This window comes from Heterocephalus glaber, unplaced genomic scaffold (assembly GCF_053883595.1).
Source record: "Heterocephalus glaber isolate CG9 unplaced genomic scaffold, H.glaber_assembly_v1.0 deba00001555, whole genome shotgun sequence".
Lineage (NCBI taxonomy): Eukaryota > Metazoa > Chordata > Mammalia > Rodentia > Bathyergidae > Heterocephalus > Heterocephalus glaber.
The window spans coordinates 4,519,975-4,545,603 of record NW_028258346.1 but is presented as its reverse complement, the minus strand read 5'-3'; the positions used below and the strand labels follow the sequence as shown (position 1 = coordinate 4,545,603).

Here is a 25,629-nt window from a genome sequence, read left to right as displayed (position 1 = left end):
TCCTACTGTTTTCCGCTCAAAATAGCACGTGGTGTTGATGACCAAGAACAATTAGTTTTTGGTTTGGAAAGTGCTGAGGGCTGTTTGCTGTAGGAATAGCTTTAGTTACTTCAGGGAGCAGTGTATGTATAAGGCAAGTTCAGCCTTTGTAACTCATGAAGCTTCTGAGACGAAAAGACTGAATGAGTAACCCAACTGGAGAAGAATTCTATTTATGATAAATTACTAAATCATGTATTAAAAGCAACGACCTCAATAAGTGGAGTACACCCACAGTTCTAAATTCAATCTGTAACTGATGAATGACTTTCTTATAGAGCGCTTAGTTTTTAGAACTTCTTCCCTAAGTAGTGGTAAAAATGTTCCTATTTGAAGTTTTATAGATTTCTTGATTTTTGCAATATAATCATGTTTTGTAGGGGCTTCTTTGAATACATTCTGCAATTTTATTACATTATCATTGTGATTTGTCTCTTAAGGAATTTAAAAGTTATTCATCCTTTAAGTTTCTTTAGCTTCAGTGTTGCATGCCTAACCCCATTAGATACTGGGTCTGGTCTAGGAATGACATTATAATGAATATGAATTTTCATAGTTGCAACAATTAATAAAATTCAGGTGAATTTAAACCTGGCAAATAAAGTGACTTGGTGGCTTACTACTTAGAATTCCACTTTTTTTTAGGCGTATGCACGCCTAATTATTTAGGTTGTTCCCTGGTTTATTTCTCCATCTCCCCGAGAATAAGGGTTATCCATCTTGTCTTTGATAGAAGAGTGTCCCGTGTGCATTTTGTCTTCTGCCTTTTCTGAGGTTTGTGTCCACTGATGCATGTCTGCATCACTAAGTTTCTGATCACCAGGTCCTTTACTCTGCATCTTCTGTGTCTATACTGCAAGCCCCAGTTGGACTCCCCATGTGCTCTTAACTGCCTCTGTGCATCTCTTAGAAAGCATGAGAAATGCAAGGTTACCACTCCACCCCAATCTAGAGTCACAGGGGACTGGAAGCAGGGTGGATGAGGGTGGGGTAGGTGATTTCAGAATGTCCTTTGTCAGTGCTCACCCCATACATATTTTCGTATATCATGGCTGCCTTTAATGGTGTGGAGCTCTCTGAGAGGATTTCCTGTCTGAGTTCCAGTTGTCAAACTGGAAACTAATTCTTCCTAATTTCGTATCTCTATCTTATCAAGGGAGGGTGGCATTCACCAATTCCCCAAGGGCTTGGCCCCCTGGAGGAGTCACTGTGAGAATTTTTTCTCAAGATCCTATGCCAACTATTCACGGATCTTCTCCAAGCTCCACAACTGCATGCTAGGAAAGGTTCTTATCTCCTTCCGCGTGGTGGAGGAAAAGCTTACATTCCACCACACACCTTTCCTTTGCTGTGTTTTTTGTTGAAACTCTCCGTGTTTAGCATCCCAGGTTGATTACCTCTTTTTCAATGCTACTGCATCTTTTCTCTCAAGAGCCTGCTTTTGAATTCATTAAGAATTTGACTTACTGAATTCTGCTTGCTGGGTTTTCTGGTACACTCTCTTTTCTAGGACAAAAGCCTTAGCCCAAAGATAATTTTTAAATAGTGAAGATGTTTCAGGGTAAAAAGAAAATGACAAGAAGGTAGACTACATCTGGCAATATTTTAAAGAATTCTACAGCTACTTATAGGGTATGAGCTGAAATTACTGACATGATCTACCCTAAAATCTCCCCTTTGGTGGAAACTGGAAAGAAGCTAGGCACATTTTTCAAGATGTTAAGCTGAAATAGTCTAGAAATTTCCCAGAGAGAGCAGGTTTTTCTTTCTCCCATTCCTTGGCTTTGAGAGTATTCCTATGCCACTAACTTCTTTTCCATGCCCTCCCATGAGCTGGGAGGACGGGTTGGCAAAATTCCAAACAACAAACACTACTCACTGTCATCCAATGGACTCAAACTACCTCTTTGGGGAACAAAAGAAAAGACCTGTGGCTAAAATACATCAAGCCTAGGACACTAAAGCTCTGCAAGAGAAACTGTGGGGAATATTATTTCCTTGGCTGGAGAATAGATTGGATGACTAGAATGTCCTTTTCCCAGTCTGCTAATTTCTATGATTCAAGGAAAGCAGGTGTGAAAAGGTACAGAGGAAACCCAATTCTCTGAATAAAACTGAAGACTAGTTATGCTAGTATTTTGAAAAGCTTTCTGAGATTTTAATAAGTATTTGCTAATAATAAAATATCACCACATTAAAAAGAATTAAATTTATGCTTATATTATCATAGACTTAAGCCCTTAGATACTGGGAACAAGTTAAAACATCCCCAGATCTCTGAGTTCCTGATGGTAAATATTCATAAAACACGATGAATGCAGTGCAAATGGAGATGCTTTATTCCCAGAATGAGCTGTTGAAACTAAACTCATTTAGTTATTAGAATATTCCCATGCCAAGCACAGTTTATACCCCATAAAGAAATAAATTATGTTTTATTTTATTTTTTTATTTTTTATTTTTGGTACCGGGGATCGAACTCAGGTCCTTGCGCTTTCAAGGCAGGCAGCAGAACCACTGAGCTAAATCCTCAGCCCTAAGAAATGAATTATGGCTAATTGATATATGTATTGTATATATGTATGTGTATATGCATGATTTTTGAATTTTAAAAGGTATTTTACCCATGACAGCGAAGAGTTTAAGTACTAGAGCAATTAATCTCTCAAGCCATGATGTTACATCATGTAGTATTGTGAAGAGCATGGGCTGGGGTCAGAATACCTGGGTGAAAACTACTTACTAGCTCTGTGGCCTTGGGGAAGTTACTGAACCATTTTATGTAGCAGTAACCTCTTCTCCAAGATGGAAGCAATAATTGCACCTGTCCCATGGGGTGGTTATGGGGATTAAATGGGTTAAGACATGGTACCCTATAAATTACAAATAAATGTGAGCTTTTATTATAATTACTAGTATGTGCAAGGCTTCAAGTTAGGTGCTCTGAGGGATAAAAGTAAAAGATACACAGTTCCTACCCATATATAGTTTACTATCTAATTAGGGACCTAAGCTACTTTCCAATATAAAGTTAAGTATTAATACCTGGGGAGAAAACCAATAGTTCAGTTTAGCAGCAGAGACCAGCCTTTTCAATAAAAAGCCATTGGGACTGGGTGACACGTACCAGAGGAGTATTTTTATACAAGGGGTTAGTCTCCCATTTGTTCCCTTTCACCTGATGTTTATCTCTCTATGAAAACAGGCTCAAGGCACATTGTACAATAAACACTGCTGTGGCCCAGCCAATGTTAATCCTGCAGTGGCTTAGCCATGGCTGAGTATTAAATGACGCAGATGCTGAGGCTGGATTAGGGCTCTTGACAACAGAGGTAGGTTGAACTGTGAGTGCTCTGAGAAGTGGGCCAACTGCTCAATACGGTTATAGGGGGTGGTGGCTGCTTCAGCTGATTTTTGGATTTCTCTGAGTTACAGAGAGTTCCAGTTTAGCTGTGATTATCCAGTTTTAAGAGGTAATTTTGTGCAAGAACTGGCACAAAACAGTGCATGTCTAACTGCCGAACAAATAGTGTAGTGAACAAATGCTCCATGAGATCAAGGACAGGGCTGCTTATTGTGGTCTGAACAGGGATTGTTATGAACAGTCTTGGGAAGAAGTAATTAAGAAAGGCCTTTGACAAAATTTAAGGTGCTCTTTGGACTAATTAATCCCTTTTAAGTCAAATATTAATTCTTCCAACTTCATATCTTAGTTTGTCACTCTAGGTTTTCACTTGCACACTGTCCCTAAATGAGACTTTGTAATGAAAGATAATTCTCTAATAAACTGTGAGTATAATACGGAATATAGCCTTCATCTATACCATTACTTCATCGGGAAAGGGGGATATTTTTAATTTTAGGTAATCAATTTACAAATCCCATTTTGAAAATTCTGTTGTTGTTTTTTTGTACCAGGGATCGAACTTGGGACCTTGTGCTTTGGAGGCAGGCGCCAGAACCACTGAGCTAAATCCCCAGTCTGAAAATTTTGTTTTAAGTCATTCTTCCATTAAACAATTACTTATTAAGTGCTTTGGATATGTGAAGGCATTGTTGTAGGTGATGAAGGAACACAGAACAGCAAACAAAACAAGGATCTCTGCCATGGTAGGGTTGATACTGTGGAGAGAGGAGACAGTAAAACAACATGCATAATAAATAATTGATATGGTGTGTTCAATGGTGATAAGTGCAATGGGATAAAGAAAAAACACAGTAAAAGGCCAGAGAACAGGTGGCAATTTAAAATAGGATAGCCTCTGAGGTTACATTTCAAATAAAGTGTTAAGGGAGCTGGCCGAGATACCAAATCAACCACATGTAGAGTAAGAGCCTTCAAGGCAGAAGGAAGTGCTAGTGCAAAGGCTCTGCGGCAGGACATTATCTACTGAGTTCAAATTGTAAGGATACTAGTATAGTAGAGCCCAGGTAGGTAATGTCAGACTGCGGACCCATGAGGACACTCTGGATAATGAAAGAGGTAGTGAGCTCCCAGGAGCTTTGGGGCTCACCTCTTCTTTAGCTGGCTGCAAGGGCTGTTTTTGTTTCCTTTGAACCTGAAAGTACTACTTAAAAGGCTTCTTTTAGCAATTTCGTTTTGGCCATGGGTTCCCTTGCCATTCGTGTTTTTACCACCTGGCTTGTCGAGGGCTGCCTCTGGGAACACAAAGCAGGCTGGGGGAAACGTTTCTCCTCACTGCTACCGTGAAGAGTCCTTTTCTGAGCCTCCACCTGGAAAACACTGTTCTGCTCCTTGGATGGTCATTTCTCTCTCTGACCACTTTTCTGCCTTACCCAATTACTGGAGTACTGATTCACGACCTTCATCTGGTCCTGTACCTTGAGAGCCAGCCCAGCTCGTAACCGAGGGTCGAGGCGCTGGAGGGTGTGGGTTTACAGTTTAGGCCTGGAAAGACTGGCCATTTGTGACAGTAAAACATAGGTTACCAAGTCTCAGAAGTGCTCCTAGGCATCTCTGAGCTGCAGCTTTATCATCAGAAAAATAGGAATGACAACTATACCTCCCTCATAAACAGAGATAATGCATATAAAGCATCTAGTAATGTGTTCAGCAATATGATGCTCACAAAATACGAGTTGCCATTATTTTTGGTATTTTCTAAGTAGCTCTGCGGCCTGGCATTATAGCCCCCACCTTCACATTCCCGGCTGCCAGAGCAAATCTCTTAGCAGAGGGCTTCAAGGATGAGACACAGAGGCCAAGTGCAGTCTCATCATGACGGCTGTCACAAGATATCACTGAATGGAGAGCAGTGTTCAGAAAATAGATGATGGAGGCGGTCATGATGGTTATCTTGTACAAAAGCAACGAATGTGCTTTGTGAGCTCCTTGGGGCACGCATGAGATACGCGAAGAGGAGACGCCAGCACACCTCAGCCGAGGTCGGAGAAAACTTTGCAATAGCGAGAGCAAGGGGGCTCGAGCCTGCGCGGTGGGCTAGTGCGCAGCCGCGGCGGGGGAGCCAATCACGCGGCGCAGTCTGCCTTCTCGCTGGGGTACGGTCGTGCAGTCGTGACGTCGGCGGTTGCTATGGAGATGCACGCTCCGTAGACGTAGACCGCGAGCTGACGCCGAGAGCCTCCGGGTCGGAACGTGGCTTTGAAGCAGAGTTTTCTTCCACCATGACCGGCCGCAGCAGAGGTCGAAAGACCTCCCGCGCCAAAAGCCGGGGCAAAGGCCGCGCCAAAGCCCAAGTCCGCGCTGCTCCTGACCACGCCTCGCGCGACCCGGATCCTCCACAGTGCCCGAGCCCCGGGGAAGACACCCAGGTGGCACAGGTGCAAGCTAGCGCGAGGGCGGGTGGCTCGAAGGCTGCTGCTCTGAGCCGGCCCTGCAGCCTGGGGACAAGTACCAGGAGTCCTGCTGGCTGCCCTTGGACTGCGGCCTAGCGCTCAGGGACGAGGCCGGGGGGGACCGCGCGATGGCCGCCACCAGGCCAGGCCCAGGAAGGACCATGTCTTTTTCAGAGCGCCTGGCCGCAGACACCGTCTTTGTGGGAACTGTGAGAACTGTGGCAAGGCCGAAAAATGGCCCCCGCGCTGGGACCCGGCGTGGCCCTGCTGGGAAGAAGGTGCCAGAAAAAAGCTGTAGCTCGGCAGTAAGGGCGTCTCAGGCCATAGCTGGTGGAAAGCCGAAGAAAGGGGCTGCTGGGCAGTGTACTCCCGCCTCAGTGGGGGAGGAAAGGAAGGTGGTGGAGACGCTTTCGAGGTCCGGGCTCCTGGCACCCGAAGGCAACATGGACACCCTAGAGACGGTCCAGCTGAAGCTGGAGACCATGAACGCGCAGGCCGACCGGGCCTACCTCAGGCTCTCGCGCAAGTTCGGGCGGCTTCGACTATACCACTTGGAGCGCCGGAATGCCCTCATCCAGGACATCCCAGGGTTCTGGGGGCAAGCTTTCCGAAACCACCCCCAGCTCTCATCTTTTCTCAACAGCCAAGATAAAGAGGTACTAAGCTATTTGAACAGATTGGAAGTGGAGGAACTTGGCCTTGCTAGATTGGGCTACAAAATCAAGTTCTACTTTGGCCGTAATCCCTATTTCCAAAATAAAGTGCTCATCAAGGAATATGGTTGTGGGCCTTCCGGTCTGGTGATTTCTCACTTTACTCCGATCCAGTGGCTCCCAGGACACGATCTGCACTCCATATGTCAGGGAAACCCAGAAAAAACCCGTAGTTTCTTTGGGTGGTTTGTGAACCACAGCTCTATTGAGTCTGACAAGATTGTCGAGATTATCAACGAGGAACTATGGCCCAATCCCCTGCAGTACTACCTTATGAGTGAAGGAGCCCGTGGAGAGAAAGGAAGGGAGGGCAGGCCAGGTCCAGCGAAGCAGCCAGTGGAGACCCCTCAGCCTGGGGCAAAACCATCTAAGTGATCCTGTGCAAGTCTCCCTACTACCTCCTTCGGGATCTGTTCCTGGCTCCTCATGTGTGCTTGGCTGCCTTTGTTTTCTTCTTGACCTCCATGTACTGTAGTCCATTTGGACTTTAGCTACAAGAATATGGCACTTACGATCATGTTCTTTTGCCTCTCCATGGCCTTCTTGTTTTTTTTTTTTTTTACAATAGTGTGTGATCTTACTCTGCTGTTTTTATGTTAAGGACTTAAAACTTCAGATGCGTGCTGCCTATCTGTACATTGCCTGGACCCTGTTCTTGGCTCTGGCCTTTCCCACTTGTCTTTATCATGAACATTTACAAGTCATTCTTCAGGAGGACTAGAGCATCCTCAAGCTCTGCTACTTCATGGCAAGTGACTTGCTCGGCTTCAAGTTCATGCTGGCCATGGACATTATCAATGGAAAGCTTTGCTGTTACCACTGCAAAATGAAGCCAGTGCATGCAGTTAGCCAGAATTTATTGTTATATGGGTCTGGGAGCACCAGCCAAGGTGCCACCTACTTCATCTCTAGCTTTGGCCAGCAGAATGGCACTTACCATCATGTGTGTCTTCTTGCCTCTGGGCGTGTCTGCTGATGAATCTTCACTGTCTGGCTACGCCTGGTGACTGTCAGACCTCTAAATTTTGTCTAGGTTGCTATCAGCTCTGGTTGGCTTCCTGGGCAACAGGGACCTCAGGAACGCCTGTGGACTCAAGCACCCTGCCAATGCATGAGACACACCCGCCCTCAGACTTTAGGAACCCTCTTGTCTGAGACTGATGGGCAGGCTGGTATGTGTGGACATGCTCACTGTCTTCATGCTGTGGCTCCAGGTGAGGGTGGGGCCTGGGCCCCATCTTTGTCTGCTAAATACCTTTGTTAGCTTCCCCTATTTCATCTTTAAGATATGACCAGGGTGCCCTAGTGGAGGTGCTGTTGAAGAGGTGTTTCTCATCTGTGGACTGCTGTCTGCTTGACTGTATCTCGCATCTCCATAGTACTTCCTTGACTTCCAGATCTCTTTCCTACCCTGCCTTCCACTCTCCCTCTTCCCACCACCTGCCTTTCCTCCCCTGCCCCTTTCCTTTCTTCCTTTTTTATTGTTTTGAATTTTTGAAAATAGTACCACAGCTCAGGCAGAGAAAAGTGATTTCTACATATAGAACCAGGGATACAGCTGGGGACCTCTATGCACAATCACACACTAGGCTGAAATAGAGTCAAGGAAACCAAAAGGCCAACTGGGTTTGTGGTCAGACTCTGGTCCTCACACCTGGGGCTCACTCTACAGTTTTGATGTTGAAAACCCAACTACACCTGTGTTGTAGACTAGTGTCTACTCTTTTTTTTTTTTTCTTTTGTGGCAGTAGGGGTTAAACCCAAGGCCTATGCACTGAGTTACATCCCCTCCCTTTAAAAAACAAGTTTGTGGTTTTGTGGGGTTGTGTTTTTTGTTTTTTTTGTTTGTTTTTGTTTTTTGTTTTTGGTGGTAATATCTCACTAGGTAGCTAAGTTGCTGAGGCTGCACTCAGGTTTGCTGTCCTGCCTCAGCCTCCCACACTGCTGGGATTACAGTCTGTTCTTGTTCTGACTTCTGTGTGTGTTCCTCACAACCCAGGGGCCTCTTGTCTCCTCCTTTGTAGTAGTTTCAGCTGTCTGGATCATCAGTCCCAACTTTCCCACTCTGACAGTCCTTTGCTCTGTACCTTCAGATGGCTGCAGGAGTAGGCACTGGTCTCCACTATATTCCAAGGTGCGCTTAGGGTGTGGGAATCTGTCCTAGACCTTCAGGTTGTTTCCAGTAGCTAGGCAAGCTGAGCCTGGGCCCACCCTGCACAGGCTTGTTTGTGTCCTCTTTCCTCCTCATCCTTGAGGGTGGAAAGGAGGATTAGGTCTACAGTTGCATTCCCCCGGTTTCCTTTACCTTAAAGTAGACCTCATTCTGAGTTTTGTGAGGGAGTCTTTGACTGAGAGTTGGAGTACAGCAGGGCCAGGTGGGGGAATTAGAGCAAATATGGAGAGAAGGGACAATCCTGGTATGGGATGGCGTTGGGGAAAAATGACAGAAATGGCTTGAGAAAGTGCAGGGAGAACATGCTTATCTCAGTGATAAAGGGGATAAAAAGAGCCTTCTTTAGGATCAGGAAAGGAGAGTTAAAGGGGTTGTTGATAAGTAGGATGCCTAGGTGAGGGTGAATCTAGAATTTTGACCAGTCTGCATCTCATCATTAGTGGATTTTTTGCCTCAGAGAAACAAACCAAAACTAGAATAATGTTAACTTTGGATGCTTCCTCTTGTTTTAGTTGTGACCTTGTGTATGTGGAAGCTTAATGCTACATTGCTGGGTATTTTGCTTCTAAAATCTTAACCACTTTTCCCCATTTTTGCCTGAAATTTACAAATCTACTTTTTTTTTTTTTTTTTTTTTAAAGAAACTGTTTTGCTTTTTGTTAGGGACATTTTCAGAAGCACAGAGGATGGTCCTTGGTCCCTGTGTACCCATCACCTAGCTACAGTTACCAGTCGTGATGAATCTAATTTCATATGTAGTTGTTTCTTCTCCCTGTGTTGTTTATTGACAGTTCAAGACATTGTGCCCACGCAGCAAGACTACTTTGAGAGATCGGCACTCTGGTGGTGGTAGTTGTGGGGTGTACTATCATTATTATATCAGGTGTGCTTTTGGCTTTCAGTGTTAACTAATGAAGTCCCAGAAATGGGCCTTAGAAATGAGTCTTCAGAATTAGTAAGGAGACTCAGAGGTGAAGGGGATGCTCTGTCTCCCTCACATCCTCAAAAGGAGAGACTGTTCTGTTATAAAACTACTTTAAAGACTCTGATATAACATACTTGAGACCTTTTACTATAAAATCAGTCTTTTTTTTTTTCTTGTGTAATATGGCAGCTTGTATGACTGCTAGGATTGTTATCAGCTTATTCTGGTCTCATAATAAAACGCTGGTCTTGGAAATACAATTTGGAAATTATTGTTGTGTTCTATGAAAATAACCTCCCCAAAATAATCACTAACTAGTTGTTGTACTTGATAATTTGACAGTCTGGTAAAAAGACAATTATTTCTGTGTTCCTAAACAGAATAAATAGTTGTAAACTTGCATGCATGTTGGAAAAATAAAAACATATCTCTCTTATATGTCTCATTTGGAGAAAATAATTGGAAGGTTTTTAGGCAGAGGTTGGGTGGGCAGTTGAAGGATATGTACATTGGCCTAGTCAGTGGTGGCAAATCTATGGGACACGTATTTTTTTTAAGACAAAAGATGTTAATGTATGAGTTGTTTTTTCTAAACTAAAATCTCAATATTCGGGTTTAATTGCAGTGTTGGCACTTTGTGATAATGGGGGTTTGGGTTGCAGTTTGTGCACTCATCTCTTAAGAGGTTCACCATCACTGTCCTAGATACATGATTACCAAGCCTCAGACCCCTGTGTGACCGGGTGCACAGAAAGGTAAAAATCCCAATTCCTAGGTTTTTGCCAGAGATTGCAGTTGTTTGGTTAGGAGAGAAGCTATGTCATCTTGTATTTGACAAGTTTTCTAGGTGCTTCGTGTGGAAATTCAAGGATTCTCAACTTTTAGGAGTACATCTGAATTATGTGCAGCATCTTCTTAAAAATACAGATTCTGATTCAGTAGTCTGCATGGAACCCAAGATTAGCATTTTCAATGTGTTTTTAGATGATGAGAATGTTGGGTTTGTGGACTACACTTAAGTTGCAGGGAAGTTGTTCTTGAAGGCCCTTTACACTTGAGTAATGACCCTAACTTGGTTGGATATTGGACTGATCTGGAAAATTTAAACACACTGTCACAACTCCACACAGAAACCAACCAAATTAGAATGAGAAAAGATTAGTCAAGCCATGGAGATTTCAAAAGCTTTCCAGGTAATTCTGATGTCTGGCTAGACTTGAGAACTAGGTTCTTTGGTGCTGTTCACTTCAGGTATGTAATGAAGATCATTTCCTATGAATCAGGAGATAACAGTGGATGTCAATGACAGTGACATCCAAGTCCCAAGTGAAGCTGCCTAGCAGAAAGTGATTGGAAAAAATAAGAGGCAGGTTGTTAATTGATAAGAAAAGAAAATTGGCTTCTGTGATGAAGGTCTTAAATGAATATATAGTGTTCAGGGGATAGTAAATTCTCCAGTGTTGAATGAATTTATTATAGTCTATATTCAGATGTCACAGGGCTAGGTTGGTAAATCTATGAAGTGGGTCAAGTTTCTTTCATGAAGACATCTATTTTTTTTAGGCTTCCAGCGCAATGTACCACACAGTGGATTGTTGATGCAACAAATGTATTTCCTCAATTCTGGAGGATAGAAGTCCAAAGTCAAAGTATTGGCAGGATTGGTTTCTTCTGAGAGCCTCTCTCCTTGCCTTGCAAGTAGGTTTATTTTCTCATGTTTTCACATGGTCTTATGTCTTTATCTCTTATTATAAGAACATAAGATATATTGAATTGGGAACCAGCCCAATGACCTCAGTTAACTTTTATTAAAAACCTTGTCTCCTAACACAGTCACATTCTGAGGAACTTGGGATCAGGACCCCTATGTACAAGGATCCTAATTAGGTAGGCAGATGTATGAATGTGTGAATGTATTTTTTTTTTTTTTTTGGTACCGGGGATCGAACTCGGGACCTTGCACTTGTGAGGCAGGCGCCAGAACCACTGAGCTAAATCCCTGGCCTGGGAATGTACGTTTGAATTTGGTAGGTAGAGGGGTGACACAGTTCGGTGTGTAACATCTTAAATTATACTCTCTTGACATGTAGGTACTTTGCATATTATAGTAGTTACTTTAGTGAGGCTTACATTCCAGGCACTGTCATAGAAACTTTATGAGGGTTAATTCACTGACTCCTTACCATACTCCCACGAGGTAGGTGACAATAAACGATATCTCCAGTGAGGGAATAAGATGAGGAAAGGGAGTAAAAAGAACTTAGGTAAATCGAATCAGAGCCAGTAACGTGCAGTCTGGTTCAGGAATTCACATATGTGTAGCTCTTCACCAAAAACAGGAATCGTCTTTAGTTATTAAAAGAAATATGTTCTCGTTCAACTTTGATATGAAAGTAACTTTTGGTACAAAGACAGTAAAAAAGCTTGATGTTCAGAGGTCCAATAAGATGGGGTTGAAGAATGTAGGTTAGGGGAAGCAGCTCTGGAGCTCCAGCTGATTGTTCACTTGGGCAACATGGGCATTGTGTAGCTGCACCTTCAAGGAGAAGTAGGAAATCAGGACCTTTATGTAGAAAAGGCTACATTTCAATGTTTTCAGCTTGCTATTATCCCACATATGGAGAGTAGAAGGCAATTGCATGTAGCCTCTTTTTCAGGCCCAAGCCTCCTCTTGGAATTCATGCAGAGCCCTTGTCAGTTACTAACCGGGAGGGGTCCTTTGCCCAATTCAGAGCCTCCATTTTCCAGTAGCCCCTTTCAAGTGCCTCATATTAGTCCATTTTCTGTTATATGATGAAGTACCCAAAGCTGGATACTTTATAAAGGAAAAGGTTTATTTAGCTCCAGCTTTGGAGTGTGAAAGTCCAAACAGCATGGTACTAGTTCTGGTGAGGACCCCTCTGGCTGCATCACATCTTGGCAGATAATATCATAGCAGGGGTGCATGCGAGAGGGAGAGACCCCATCATGAGACAGGAAGCCAGAGAGCCATTCAGGAGTCAGGCTTGGTCTTTTTTATAACAACCTTTTGTGAGAACTAAGCAGAGTTCCACAGGAATCACATCAATTCCTTTTAAGGGGAGCGTCCTCAGTAACTTACTAGGTCTCACCCCTAAATATGTTCGCACTGGGTTGAACCAGCGGTGATACATGTGTGATTCCCAGTAGTCAGTTGGCCCCACCCAAAGGACTGTCCCATACTGTCCAGTGGGACAGTCGGCCATGTACTACTGATGGGTTAGAGCCGCCTGGCAGAGAGAAGAAAATTATGGCCCTGTTAAAGGGCCATGTTAAATGTGTTAAAGGATCTACCACTGCCTACTGTTGTTACTTTGAGCACCAAGATTCAAACACATGAAACTTTGAGGGACAAATCCAAACCACACCCAAACCATACCATACCATAGCATACCTCTCTCCAGATAGTTGGAAGAATCCATTCAATCCGGGATTCACCGCCTCCCTGTGGGCTCATTCACTCCCTACTTCCTATGTATACCAGTCTCTATTGTTCACTTTGGAGACATAGCTGTGAATAAACACAACTTTGAATTCTTCTGATCTTCTCTCAGGTTTTAACCTCTTCTAAGCTTTTGCCTTGAACTTTCAGTTAAGCTGCTTGTTTCCCCCCTTTTCCTTCGTGGACTGGTGAGTGCCTTAGATCCATGTAGATTGAGGAAAGGGCTGAACTCACCCTTGACCTTTACATCTGACTTCATGAAGCAGTCAGGCTCTTCCTAACCTGGAGCATGAGGGCCTCATAGGGTCATTCTAGTTATGATGAGTACCCAGCCCTTTTTTCAACCTTGGATTTTATTACAAAAGGCCCTCTTCTAATTTCTTGTTACCTGCTGAACTTTTTGGGAGTGTGCTAGGTTTGTTCCATGCTGTGGATGAGGAAGGAGAGAGAAATAAGTGGCCCTGCTACCCGTGGCTTACCAAAAATCTTGCTCTGAAGTTCTAGCTCTCTTCTTGCACTTTGGGCTTCTTCTTGTCTGCTGCGGTGATTTGTAGCTAAGGAAAGAAACACTTCGCCCTAAGGAGGCACTTCAGATCACCTAAGGAGAAAACTGAAAAATTCACCTGCCCCTTTGAATATTTGGAAAAATTTTCCACTCTTACACCTGGAAATCCTTAGCCATGGAGAAACACTGTTACCGATGGGTGGGTTCATATTGCTCAGGTGTTGGGGCAACAAAAAATGCAGAGAGCTCAGGTGATACCCCGTCTGTGTTTTTTATTTCTCCATTTGTCCTTAGCATATTCAAATCTGCTTTTGAGCTCTTCTCCAACTGTATTTCACTATTCAGGTTCACAACTTGCTTCTGTTGATTCACTTTCACTGGAAATCTGGCTTTGTGTTAGTTCTGCTTCTCTACTCCAGATCAGTACCCTCCAATCCAGTGTCCAGCTACCAGATATCCAGGGCTCAAGGCTTGAATTTCCTCCTCTCCCTGCTTTCCATCAACCTGGCCCTCAGCAGAGATTTGACAAAGACATAATAGCTGCCATCTGTGGGACACTTCACGGTTTACAAAGTATATTTACTCACTTTGTCTTGATTATAACAAGTATCCTACAAGAAGATTCAAAGAAGTAAATGCCGTGACCAAAGTCACAAAACCAGTAAGTAGTAGAGTTAAAGCTTTCACCTCAGGTCTCCTGATTCCGGATTCCATCCATCCATTGGGCAGTGTACATGTGGCCCAGGGCAGATACCTGGCTTTATATATCCAGGCACTTGTTGGCACAGAGCCTCTGCACAGCATATGAGCCAATCAGTTAGACCTGGTATATGATGAGAACTGTCTTTGCCATCCTAAACAGCAGCATACATGCTGTTGGAACTCAACAGCTCCCTTTAACTACTGTTCTAGGGTGGAATTGATTCCAGATACTGCATGCCTGCATATGGAGTCTGAGCAAGGTTTTGGGCTAAATGCATCAATACCTGCGTATGAGTGATTAGAAAAAGGAGGAAAACTGCTAACATAACAAGAAGTCAGCTGATACGGGGTCACATCTTTGCATCAGTGGCTCAATGCTGTTAGGGCTCTGAGTCCACCTCTCTGCCTCTGTTCTCTTTGACTTTTCCCTCATGACACCCTAGCTTCCACCATTATATCCTGACCCAACTGCACCTAAAAGCAAGAAGGAAGGAAAGAGAGGATTCCTTTTCAATGTCTGTTTTCAGTAGGGAAGAAAATCTTTGCCAGTTGTCCCTAGTGGATTTCAGGAGACTTGAAACGGGTCCCTTGGGCCAGCATTGGGTTACCCTTCCACACTCTACCTCAAGAAAACCTGGCACCGTTCAACATCCCTCGTGGGAATGGGGTTCTGCCATCAAGAATAAGGAGAACTCAAGGGGCCAAAGCTAGTGGGTGATTTTCAGTTACTCATTGGTTCACTTTTCCTGAGATAATTTTGCTGATATTGAATGTCAGATAATACCTGGAGGCACCGTACATCTGCCTTTTCTGCTTGTACTCCTGGTTACCTCTTCTGATAAGAAAACTCTACCTTGTGCTTGATCTTTTGCATTTATCTCCAGTCAGGCAATACTTTTTTGGTTTTCATATTTCCCATAGAACCTAACTTAGAGCTCACTCAGCATTTGATGCAGGTGGTCAATAAATGCTAGCTGAGTGAATGCACTACAATGTTGAGCTTTCTAAAATATAAATTTGGTCATATCAGTTACTCACTGAAGCCCTTCACAACAGAGTCCAGAATCTTAGGAGCTCCTACTAGGTCCTTCATTATTGGGCCTTACCTTTTTTTTTCCCTTTCGAACTTTTTAATTATGAAAAAAAGTCAAATATACAGAAAAATACAGTGATCACCCAAATGCCTACCACTTAGATTCAGATACTGTGAACTTTTTATAGTATTCATTTTGAATAAATATCTATGTTATATATGTATATTTTGCTTAGCCATTTGAAAATAAGTTGTTTGATGCTTTACTCCTACTCAGCATACATCTTGCAAAAAATAAAGATACTTTTCTATGTCACAAGGTCAGTATCAGACTGCAAAAAATTATAGTTCCCAAATACCATCTAATATCTATTGCATATTTAGATTTCTTTATTATTCTCAAGATTATCTTACAGTATTATTTTTAAAATTGGGATTTAATAATGTTCAGCATTGCATTTGGTTGTTATATTTCTTTCATCTTTTTAAAAATAAAAAGTAATCTCACTTTTTTTTTTTTTGGTACCAGGGATCAAACTCAGGACTTTGGGCTTGCGAGGCAGGCGGCAGAACCACTGAGCTAAGCCCCAGGCCCAATCTCCTTAACTTTTAAAAGAATATTTCCCTCCTCATGGCATTGACTTTCTGAGGAATTGAGGACAGTTGCTTGTATGATGTTCCACATTCCGGATTTTTCTGATTGCTTCCTCTTGGTGTTAACTTTTCCCTCTATCTCTTGTATTTCCTATAAACTGGAGATATGAGTGAAACACACCTGGCCGGAGTACTCCCTGAGGCAGTCAGTGTACTTCGTAATGAGTCACACCAAAAGACAGGAAGTAATGGGTTGTCTCACTGGTGCTGTGTTAGTTTACTTGTTAGAATATTTTTGTTTCTAGAACTTTGCAGCTCATGGTTTTTGCAGCCATTGATGATATTTACCCAAATTAGTTATTTCCCTCTGGGTTGGCTTGCAAAATGTTGATTTTCTAATCCTGTCGTTTACATCCTGGTATTCTAGTATAAGGAAGAGCTTTTCCACATTATCTAGTGATGACCCATATCTCCTCTTAAAAATGCAGTATAAATGCCTGATTTCTTCTCTTGATTTCAGGTGTTGGCATACTAATCACCTCCAATGACCTATCTTTCCTCCTTAAAATGCAGTACAAATGTTTAATATCTTCCTTTTTGTCAGTTTTCAGATGTTGGTATGATCACCTCCAGTGATCTCAAATAAGAACACATTTTTCTCCTCTTTACTACCACTACAGACTTGTGGATTTTATTTATCCAACATTTTACACTTAGTTACACTTGTTTTTCGTTTCGCTGCACAATTGACCTGCGTTTTGGCCCGAACTGCATTTTATCAGACTCCACTCATTCATGTCCCTATCTCTCCTGGCCCCGTGTGTGTGTGTGGGACTTGGGCCACTGTGAACCCCTTCTGGGTCTCTGAACACCCACCTCTGTACAAGCTGTTCCTTAAGCAACAAAGCCCTTTCAGAAGTGACTCAAAAGTTCTGTGCTGTTATTTTTAATCTCTTAATTAGTCCCTCCCTTGTCTTAATTTCTACAGTATTTTGCCCACACTTCAAATTATAGTACCTGACACAGTGACTTGTATTTATCTGTTTTCCTCTTTGATTCAACCAGCGATTGTGAGGTCCTTGGTTCACAGAATAGAGAACCTATTATCTTAATCTCTTTCTGTTCCCTTAGTTCACTGGCTTATGCATAGTAGGTGCTCATTAAGCAAAAACATATCAACAAAAGAGTGTAGAAAGCATCCAGGAGCATAAGCTGGGAATGCTTTTGAGTGAAGGAGAAGCATGAACCTAATACAAATGGATAGAAGTGGATGGGATGGGTAGGGAAGCTATTACCTGCACAAACCCTTGGGCAAAAACTTAGTGGCACCAAATCACTTTTAAAGAATATTGAAAATCAAGTAATAAAATGAAAGAGCAGGAAAGTGAATGAAAAGTGTTGAAAATGTACCATGTATGCTATGTGTTAGTGATGTTCTACAGCACACGGGTCTGTAATTGAAAACGAGGAAGTGCAGGTGATACAATTCTGGGTGATGAGTTTCTCAGGGATCATCCTCTCTTTCTACACAGATACATACTTAGAGACTAAAGTCTCCTAAGAAGCTCCTTGAATTTAGATGACTCAAAAAATTGAGTTAGAACAAAGTCAGTCTCCAAAAGAGCAGTATCAGTGACAAGCAAGCTGAGCAGGAGATTAAGCCTTTGGAATGGAGCAGAGTAAGCAGATCTAGGGGGAAATTACTTTGAGCCTCAATACTAAAAGGCAGTCTTCCAGGATATGGGGAAAATAGGGTCATCAAAGCCCAGCACTGCACTGCCCAATGCTGTGGCACCAGATCCTTTATGAGAAAACTCAGAATTCGGAGACAGGAAGGGTACAGGACAAGGCCTTGGAAGCTCAGGAGCATTCTAGAGGTTATGATTATAGGGCAGCCTGCCCTCAGGAGCACTCTTCACCCTCTGCTCTGAGAACCCATCTTGTGTCAGTGCCACCTTTGTCTCGGGATGCATTTACCACCCACCTATTGTGTATGTGAGGGACACTGAGATCCCACAGGCCTACCCGTTGTCTGCCTGCAAGAGGTCTTATCCGATGGCCCAGGGAAATCATGCTTTTACTCAACTGCTCACTAGATTCCTTCTCACAGCTTCCTCTCCTTTTCCTTCATAGTAAATCCGTGACTGATTTTGTCTCTGAGACCGTTTCTTCCCTGAGACTATGAGCTCTAAAGGGTTTTTTTCTGTTTATTGTTTCACATTTTTATTTGTATGTGTTTGAAATACATAATAATTACATTCATTTTTGGAAATTAGTAATATACATATTGGATCTTGATCATCTTTACTCCCCTTTCCCCTTTATCCTCCCCAACCCCCTTCCCATATACAAAATGTTTACTTCCCTGTTTCCTACTACATTTTCTTTCGATATTTACATTATTTATATTTTGAATTTCTCATGTAAGAGAACCCATGTGATGTTTAACCTGAGCCTTATTTATTTCACTTAGCAGTTCAGTCTCAAGAGCCATCCATTTTCTTAAAAATGGCTCAAATCCATTCTTCTGTAGGCTGAGTAATACTCCATTGTATATGTCAGTGTCTGTTTATTTCAATTCCCATGTTTTGATTGGGTCTTTTGTTTTATGGGATATAATTTTTAATATATTTTATATATTCTAGATACCAGTCCTTTATCAGGAGATTAGCTGAAAATTTTTTTCCCATTCTGTAGGTTGTCTCTTCAGTCTGTTGATTGTGTCCTTTGTTCTGTAAAAGCTTTTAAATTTGCTATAATTGCATTTGTTGATTGTTGGTGTTATTCTTGTGTAATTGGGATTCTGTTCAGAAAGTCTTTGTCTATTCCTATGTCTTCAAGAGTTTTGGCTCTTTTATCTTCTACTAGATTCACTGATTCTGTTTTTATATCTCAGTCTTTGATCCATTTTGATTTGGTTTTAGTTCAGGGTGAGAGATATGGATCTAGATTAATGCTTCTGCATGGGGGTAACCAGTTTTCCCAGCACAGTTTGTTGAAGAGGCTGTCTTTTCTCCAGCATTTGTTTTTAGCCTCTTTGTCAAAGATCAGATGGCTAAAGGTGTATGGGGCTGCTTCTGTGTCTTTTATTATTTTCCATTGGTCTACATGTCATTTTGTGCCCATATCATTCTATTTTTATTATTGTAGCTTTATAGTATATCTTGCAGTCTGGGATTTTTATGCCTTATGTTTTGCTCTATTTGCTCAGGATTCCTTTGGCAATTTTGGGTCTTCTCTGATTCCATATAAACTTTAAGATTGTTTTTTCTAATTCTATGAAGAATGATTTTGGAATTGCATTAAATCTGTATATCATTTTTGGTAATATGGCCATTTTGACAATATTGATTTTGCCTATCCAGGAATATGGGCTAGCTTTCCATTTTCTTATGTCCTGTTCAATGTCTTTTTTCAGGGTATTGTACTTTGCAATATAGAGGTTTTTCATGCCTTAGAGCTGTCCTTTGGCAAGAAGAGATGTCCCTTTCTAACATGCAATGGGACTTGTAGAGTCCATTTTATTGAGTGACTACTACATGCCAGGCACAGTGCTGTGCACATTACACACATTCTCAGAACAATTCTATTATTATCCTTATTATCTAGGTGAGATAAATGAGCCCATGAGTTTCAGTGGCTTGCCCACAGTTACATAAATTATAATTTCTGGGGGTAAGGGCAGAGTCCTTACTCACTATTTTGCATTGCTCGACAGGCTGGAGTTTGTAGTAGGAGTTGGAGTGTTGGCCAACGTTGTGTTCCTACCTTCAGAAGGGGGAGAAGACAGTGTGTGGCTGTTGATGAGTCTGGAGCTCTCCTGAGGGTGGCTTCACTGTGTCTGATCCCTGGGGAGGGGAAGCATATGTGTGTGCGGGTGTGGGGGTTCTGGGTGGGCATCCAGGCAGGCCATGAGAGTGGCCAGCAGGCCAGCTGTGGGACACAGAGTGCAGACTGCCTGCTGCTTGTCCCCAGGCCCACACCATCTGGGGGCTGCCGGGGCACAGTGCACAGTGCACACTCACCTGGGCATCACTGCCCATGGAGGCAGCTGAGTCCACATTTTAAGGGCTCCAGCTGCAGGCAATTGTGGGCAATAGAGACCTCCTGGCCTGGAGCAGCGCAGAAGACAGTCTCTTCAAATATGGATCTTGATCAGATGGCTCCACCAGGAAGCTGGGTCACACATGGCACCAGGCTCAATAAAAGGCAGTAGCAGCTCTGAAGTGGGCAGCTTTCTTTGTGTACTGGCAAAACAGACAACCTGCTGATCAAAGCTGACCTTTGAGCTCCAGCCTCCCGCGTGGGCACCCGTCTCTGTCATTTCTCTTTTCTCCAAATAAAGGCAATGAAAAATTCTTATTTCTTAACATTACTACAAAGGTGCTTCCTTCTTCACTGAAAAGTTCACTGAAACTTCTACTCCACCCCAGGATCACATGGAGGGAAACCAAGCAAGGAGTTAACATTTATTGAGCACCTACTGCATGTCTAAGTGACATATGTGTCATTGGTTTATTGTTTTTTTAAAAATAGCAAACTTATGAAGTCTTTATCATTTTTTCAATTTTTTTTTTTTTTTTTTGGTACCAGAGATTGAACTCGGGTCCTTGTGCTTTCAAGGCAGGCAGTGGAACTACTGAGCTAAATCCCCAGCCCAATTTTTTCAATTTTTATTAATTTTTTATCAGTACATATTTGCAGTACGTAATGATCACATTCCTTGTGGGGAGCTAGTACGTGAACACAAAACGCCTCTCAATTCTTCACCGTTACCCACATTTCACAGTTAATGATACTGAAGCTCTGAAACTTAAGAAACTTTTCAGGATTACTTGGTCAGACTTCTATCTAGAATCTGGCTCAAGACCTTTGGTATCTCAGCTATACCACACTGCCCTTCCTCCAAAAAAGGAGACAATTACTCCTGTTTTCAATGAGAGTGATATGAATCAGTTAGAATCCTTTCAGTCGTAAGTAACAGAAACCCTGACTAAAGAGGCCTAAGAATCAGGGCAGTTACTATTTTCATATTAAGGAATCTGGACATAGGGATTTCACGGTTAGTTGAGCCACTCACTTAACATATTTTTGCATCTTTCTGATCCTTCTCCAACATGTTCTGCATGGCCTTGGCAAGGATTTTTTGTCCTGAAACTTGTCTCATGGCCGTAAAGGTGGCTGCTTCCTTTCCAGGCATCGTATTCTCACAGAATGTGTCCAGAACAAAATTAAGGAAGGGGGAAAGTGGAGACTTCTGTTCTCTTTCACTTTGGAGGAAAATATTTCCTGAAGCCTCCCAGTGGACACTGGTAAACATCTGACTGGCCAGAAATAAATCCTCTTTAGGCCAGTTGCTGGCAGAGGGAATGTGACTGCCATGACGGGTTCAGGCTGACCTGGGCCAGCTCTGTGCGGACTGTCGGGAAGAAAGATCCTGGTCGTTGAGCACTGGATTCTGAAGTCAAGGGCTCATAAGACTTTGTGAATGCCATAGATATACTGGAATCATGTCTTGGAGAACTGAGGATATTCATGATTTATTCATTGATTTAGACAGCTTGCTTATGTAGTAACTTTTCTAATCTCACGCATCACAGTGGGTCAAAGGAACTACAAGATACAGGCTTGCATGTATTGTATAATATAAATGGAGGAGAAGAGTAAATGTGTATGTACACATATATGAACAGCTCAATAAAAACAAAATATGTAAAAATCTAACAAAAGACAGTGTATGATCAAGTGAGCTCTGGCTTAGAAGTCAGTTCAGTAGATTCTTGGAGAATTTTGTGAGGTTCTTTGTCCTACTCATGATTGGATGGAAGCACTGTAAGTTTTTTTTTTTTTTTTTTTGGTACTGGGGATCGAACTCAGGCCCTTGCATTTGCAAGGCAGCGGTGGAACCACTGAGCTAAATCCCCAGCCCCTGTAAGCTTTTGAAAATCAGGATTTATTTTATATTCTCTTTTTATCATTTACTTCTGAAGAAAATGCATATTTTCTCAATAATTGGGGCTACTTTGAGACAAGAAAACTGTTTTTCGATGTCAAATACAATATTACTAGCTTCTTAGAAAAATATTTGGTGCTTCAGAAAAAGATGTGAAACAGCTATGAATCTAAATATAAGACTTGATAGCATTGCCAAGTATGGGTGACTTTTTAATTTTTTCCTTTTGGTGGGTTCCCTGTGGATTTGAGCAGTATTGAAATGAGGTGGTGGTCCTTATATTAAATTAGCCATGAACATTTGAGAAATCTGAATAATGCAAAGTGCCACCAACTTTAATTTGGCCTCTGATTATGGGCAATCTTCTCAATCTGGCTCTTTTCTAGAGTAATCCTGAGAGCAGATTGAACACAAACACATACTTTGCCGATAATTCTGTATTACGTCTATAATACATTGGTAAAAGTAGTCATCATTTAAATTCAAAAATCCCCAAGTGGTGATCAAGATTATAAATTCTCATTTTTTTCCCTAGATCTCCAGCTTGAGAACTCTGCCCATAGCCCAGTAACTTTGATAAGATTACCCTTTGGGAAACCCTTCTTTTCGTTGTTACTCTTGTTATAGGCTCCTCCCGGAAAAGCTTACCTTATTTTTCTCACCTCTTCTTGGCTGTGGGTTGGAGGAGGGCAGGGGTGGGGCTGTCATTCCCTACATGGTACAGACCCAAGGATTTCTTAGTCTCTCTTTTCAGGAGGTTGTTCTAGTTGGAGTGGAGGGTAAGTGTCTTATTGCCATACCTCACACCACTGTGTATACTAAATGGACTTTGGTTCTAGTTGAGCTGGAGCCGTGGTGACCCAAATTGGCCTAAAAGACAATTGTGCCATTTCTGGGTCAATAAGCACCGAAGCAATTCCTTGACCAAAAACAAAACAAAACAAAAACAAGAAAAGGTAAAGTGCAGATTGCAGAATATGCTCACATTATGGCTGGCTTGAGGTCTATGTGGGAAAGCCTTGACCTTCATGACCCAAACTGAAACTACAGTTGGAATCAAGGAGGAGCAGTGAGTATGGACTGGGGCCTAAGAAAGCCTGCCTGGAATCACCGACTTTGAGGGCGTGGTTTTAACACCAGATGTTCCAGAATGGTTGACTGCTAAATGTTTACCACAGTCAGGTGTGGGACATACAGGGGTAGGGTAAAGAAATATAATGGGAGATTGTAGAGTATGACAGCTAGGATTTGGAACTCAGCAATCTGAGTTGGTGCCAACACTTTGACTACTACTGTGGTAGTGGGACTTTGGTAGATACTTAGCTTCTGTAAGATCTAATTTTCTTATCTGTAAAAGAAAAGTGAAAATTTGGAGTTAGGTAGAAGTCATAAAAAATAAGCCTTATATTAGCAGAATTAAAAAAAAAACGTTATTAGCATGAAGAATTAAAAAGTCCGGGGATAATTCAGGTTCCAGGTAGGACAAGATTCAAGGGCAGGTACTGTTCTTCTTATGGAAAGATGGTCTCTTGGTGCTCTAGGGTCATAAATCTTACCCTTTCAGCAACCCTAATTAAGGAAAAAGTATTTCTCTGCCTGTACAAAAAAAAAAAAAAAAGTCCTGAGATGAACTCTTGGCTCTCTAGGTCATTATAAACACTTGAACCAAGTAAAACTGGGTCACTGCCCAGCCCTGGAGCCAGGAGTGGTTTAGCCCCACACAAGCTCCAAGGACTGACAACAGGGAAGGGATGATTTTTTTTCCCAATGAAATTAAATCTTGGTGCTAGTACCAGTGGAAGGGGTATGGATTCTGAGCCAGCAAAAACAATAGATGGCCATCAAATAGTAGTTCATTATTAGCTCACCTTTGTTAAGATGGAAGTAGAAGAGGGTCAAGAAAAAAAACATTGTGATTTATAGGTCTCTGCCCTGGTGTCAGACATCAGATACCACCAACTCCCTACCCTACTCTTCACAGTAGGCCGTTTTTGTGCTATAAAAATTTTGGTGGTTGGAATGTGACATGTAACCCACGCTGCTTGAAACCCTCAAGACATCAAACTTTTTAAAATTGCTATTATGCTTCTCTCAATATCTTGGTCTTTTCTTTCTTTATTTTCTGGTGTGCCTCTTGGCTACAGATAAAGCAGATAGTGATTGCTGTCTGCGGGCATGTGAGTCTGGGAAGTCCAAAAAATGAAACCAGTGGCTACTGCTGACAGAGTTCCTTTGGAGGCAGGTATGCCAGGCCTGGTGATATAGCCCAGTGCCTGGGAATCTGGTGATGGGATTTTCCTGGGTGCCCCAAGATTTTCCATATGCAGTTGTCCCCTTGATAGCCATGAGGATTGGTTCCAAGGCCTCCAAGGATATCAAAATTTGCAAGTGCTCAAGTCCCTATATAAAATGGTATATTATTTGTGTATCACTTATGCACATTGTCTTTGTCACTTTCTTGTCACTGAGACACAATGCTGGACACCCATAACTTAAAGGAGGAAGGGTTTATTTTAGCTCACTATTTCAGAGCATTCAGTCCATGCATGGTTGGCTGGCTCCAAAGGGAAAGCAGCATGGTGGAAAAGTCTGGTGGAGGAAAGCTGTTTATGTCATGGCAGCCTGGAAGCAGAGAGGGCAGGGAGGAGCCAGGGAGAGATACACATCCTTCCAGATCACCTTCCAGGGACTCCCCTCTTCTAACCAGACCCCACCTCCTAACAGCACATTTAACTATGGATTCATCATTGGACTCATCCTCCGATGAGTGTAACAACCCTGTGATCCAGTCACCTTCCAAAATGCCCACCTCTGAGCACATGAGAGTTTTGGGGGACATTCTGGATCTAAATTCTAACACATACCCTCCTGTATACCTTCAAACACCTCTACGTTTCAAAATACCTAATTCAATGTAAGTGTCATAGTTGTTATACTGTGTTGTCTAGGGAAAAAGGAAAAAGTCTGTACATGTTTAGTACAGATACAGCCATTAAAGACCTAACTACATTTTCAGTCCACATTTGTTGACTCCTCTAGGGTAGAACCTGTGGATCTAGAGGCCCATCTATGGTTCAGAGAGGCTTAGGAATTTTTCACTTCCCCCTTTCTATGCCAGTGGCCTGTCCTCCCTCCTTCTGGTTCCCACTCTAAGGTTTACCCTTCTGTGTGTGCTCCTTGTGTCCTCTGCATGATGGATCTGCTCCTCTTGGGGTGCTCCATCAAAGGTTACCCCTCAGGACCATGGGGGAAGAGGGCATAGGGGTGGACAGCACCAGTTAAGGGAGGAACATAAGACTGGCCGTACAGGTGACATCTCCAAGGCTCAGAGAGAAGGCGGTATTTATCTCAGGACTTACAGCAAGACAGTTAGAATAGATTCTAATGCTGTGAAAATGATCACTCACAAGAAATGATCTGCACAATCTTACTACAAGAATATGGGTCAGACCCAACTGAAAAAGAGAACTATAGGCCAATCTCACTAATGAACATAGATGCAAAAATCCTTAATAAGATACTGGAAGATAGAATGCAGAAGATCATCAAGAACATCATACACCCCGACCAAGTGGGATGCATTCCAGAGATGCAGGGATGGTTCAACATATGCAAATCAATCAATGTAATACACTATATCAATAGGGCCAAGGACAAAAACCATATGATTATCTCCATAGATGCAGAAAAAGCATTTGACAAAATCGAACATGCA

General features: G+C 42.4%; 1 protein-coding gene across 1 annotated transcript; it reads left to right on the top strand.

Moving 5' to 3' along the window:
- The first annotated feature begins 5,563 nt into the window (after positions 1 to 5,563).
- On the top strand, positions 5,564 to 24,009 carry Tspyl5 (TSPY like 5). The gene is given in 2 exon segments (XM_087190649.1): positions 5,564 to 5,866; positions 5,869 to 24,009. Coding segments are annotated over 2 exon segments (1,257 nt in total). The 5' UTR covers positions 5,564 to 5,685; the 3' UTR covers positions 6,945 to 24,009.
- The last annotated feature ends 1,620 nt before the right edge of the window (positions 24,010 to 25,629 follow it).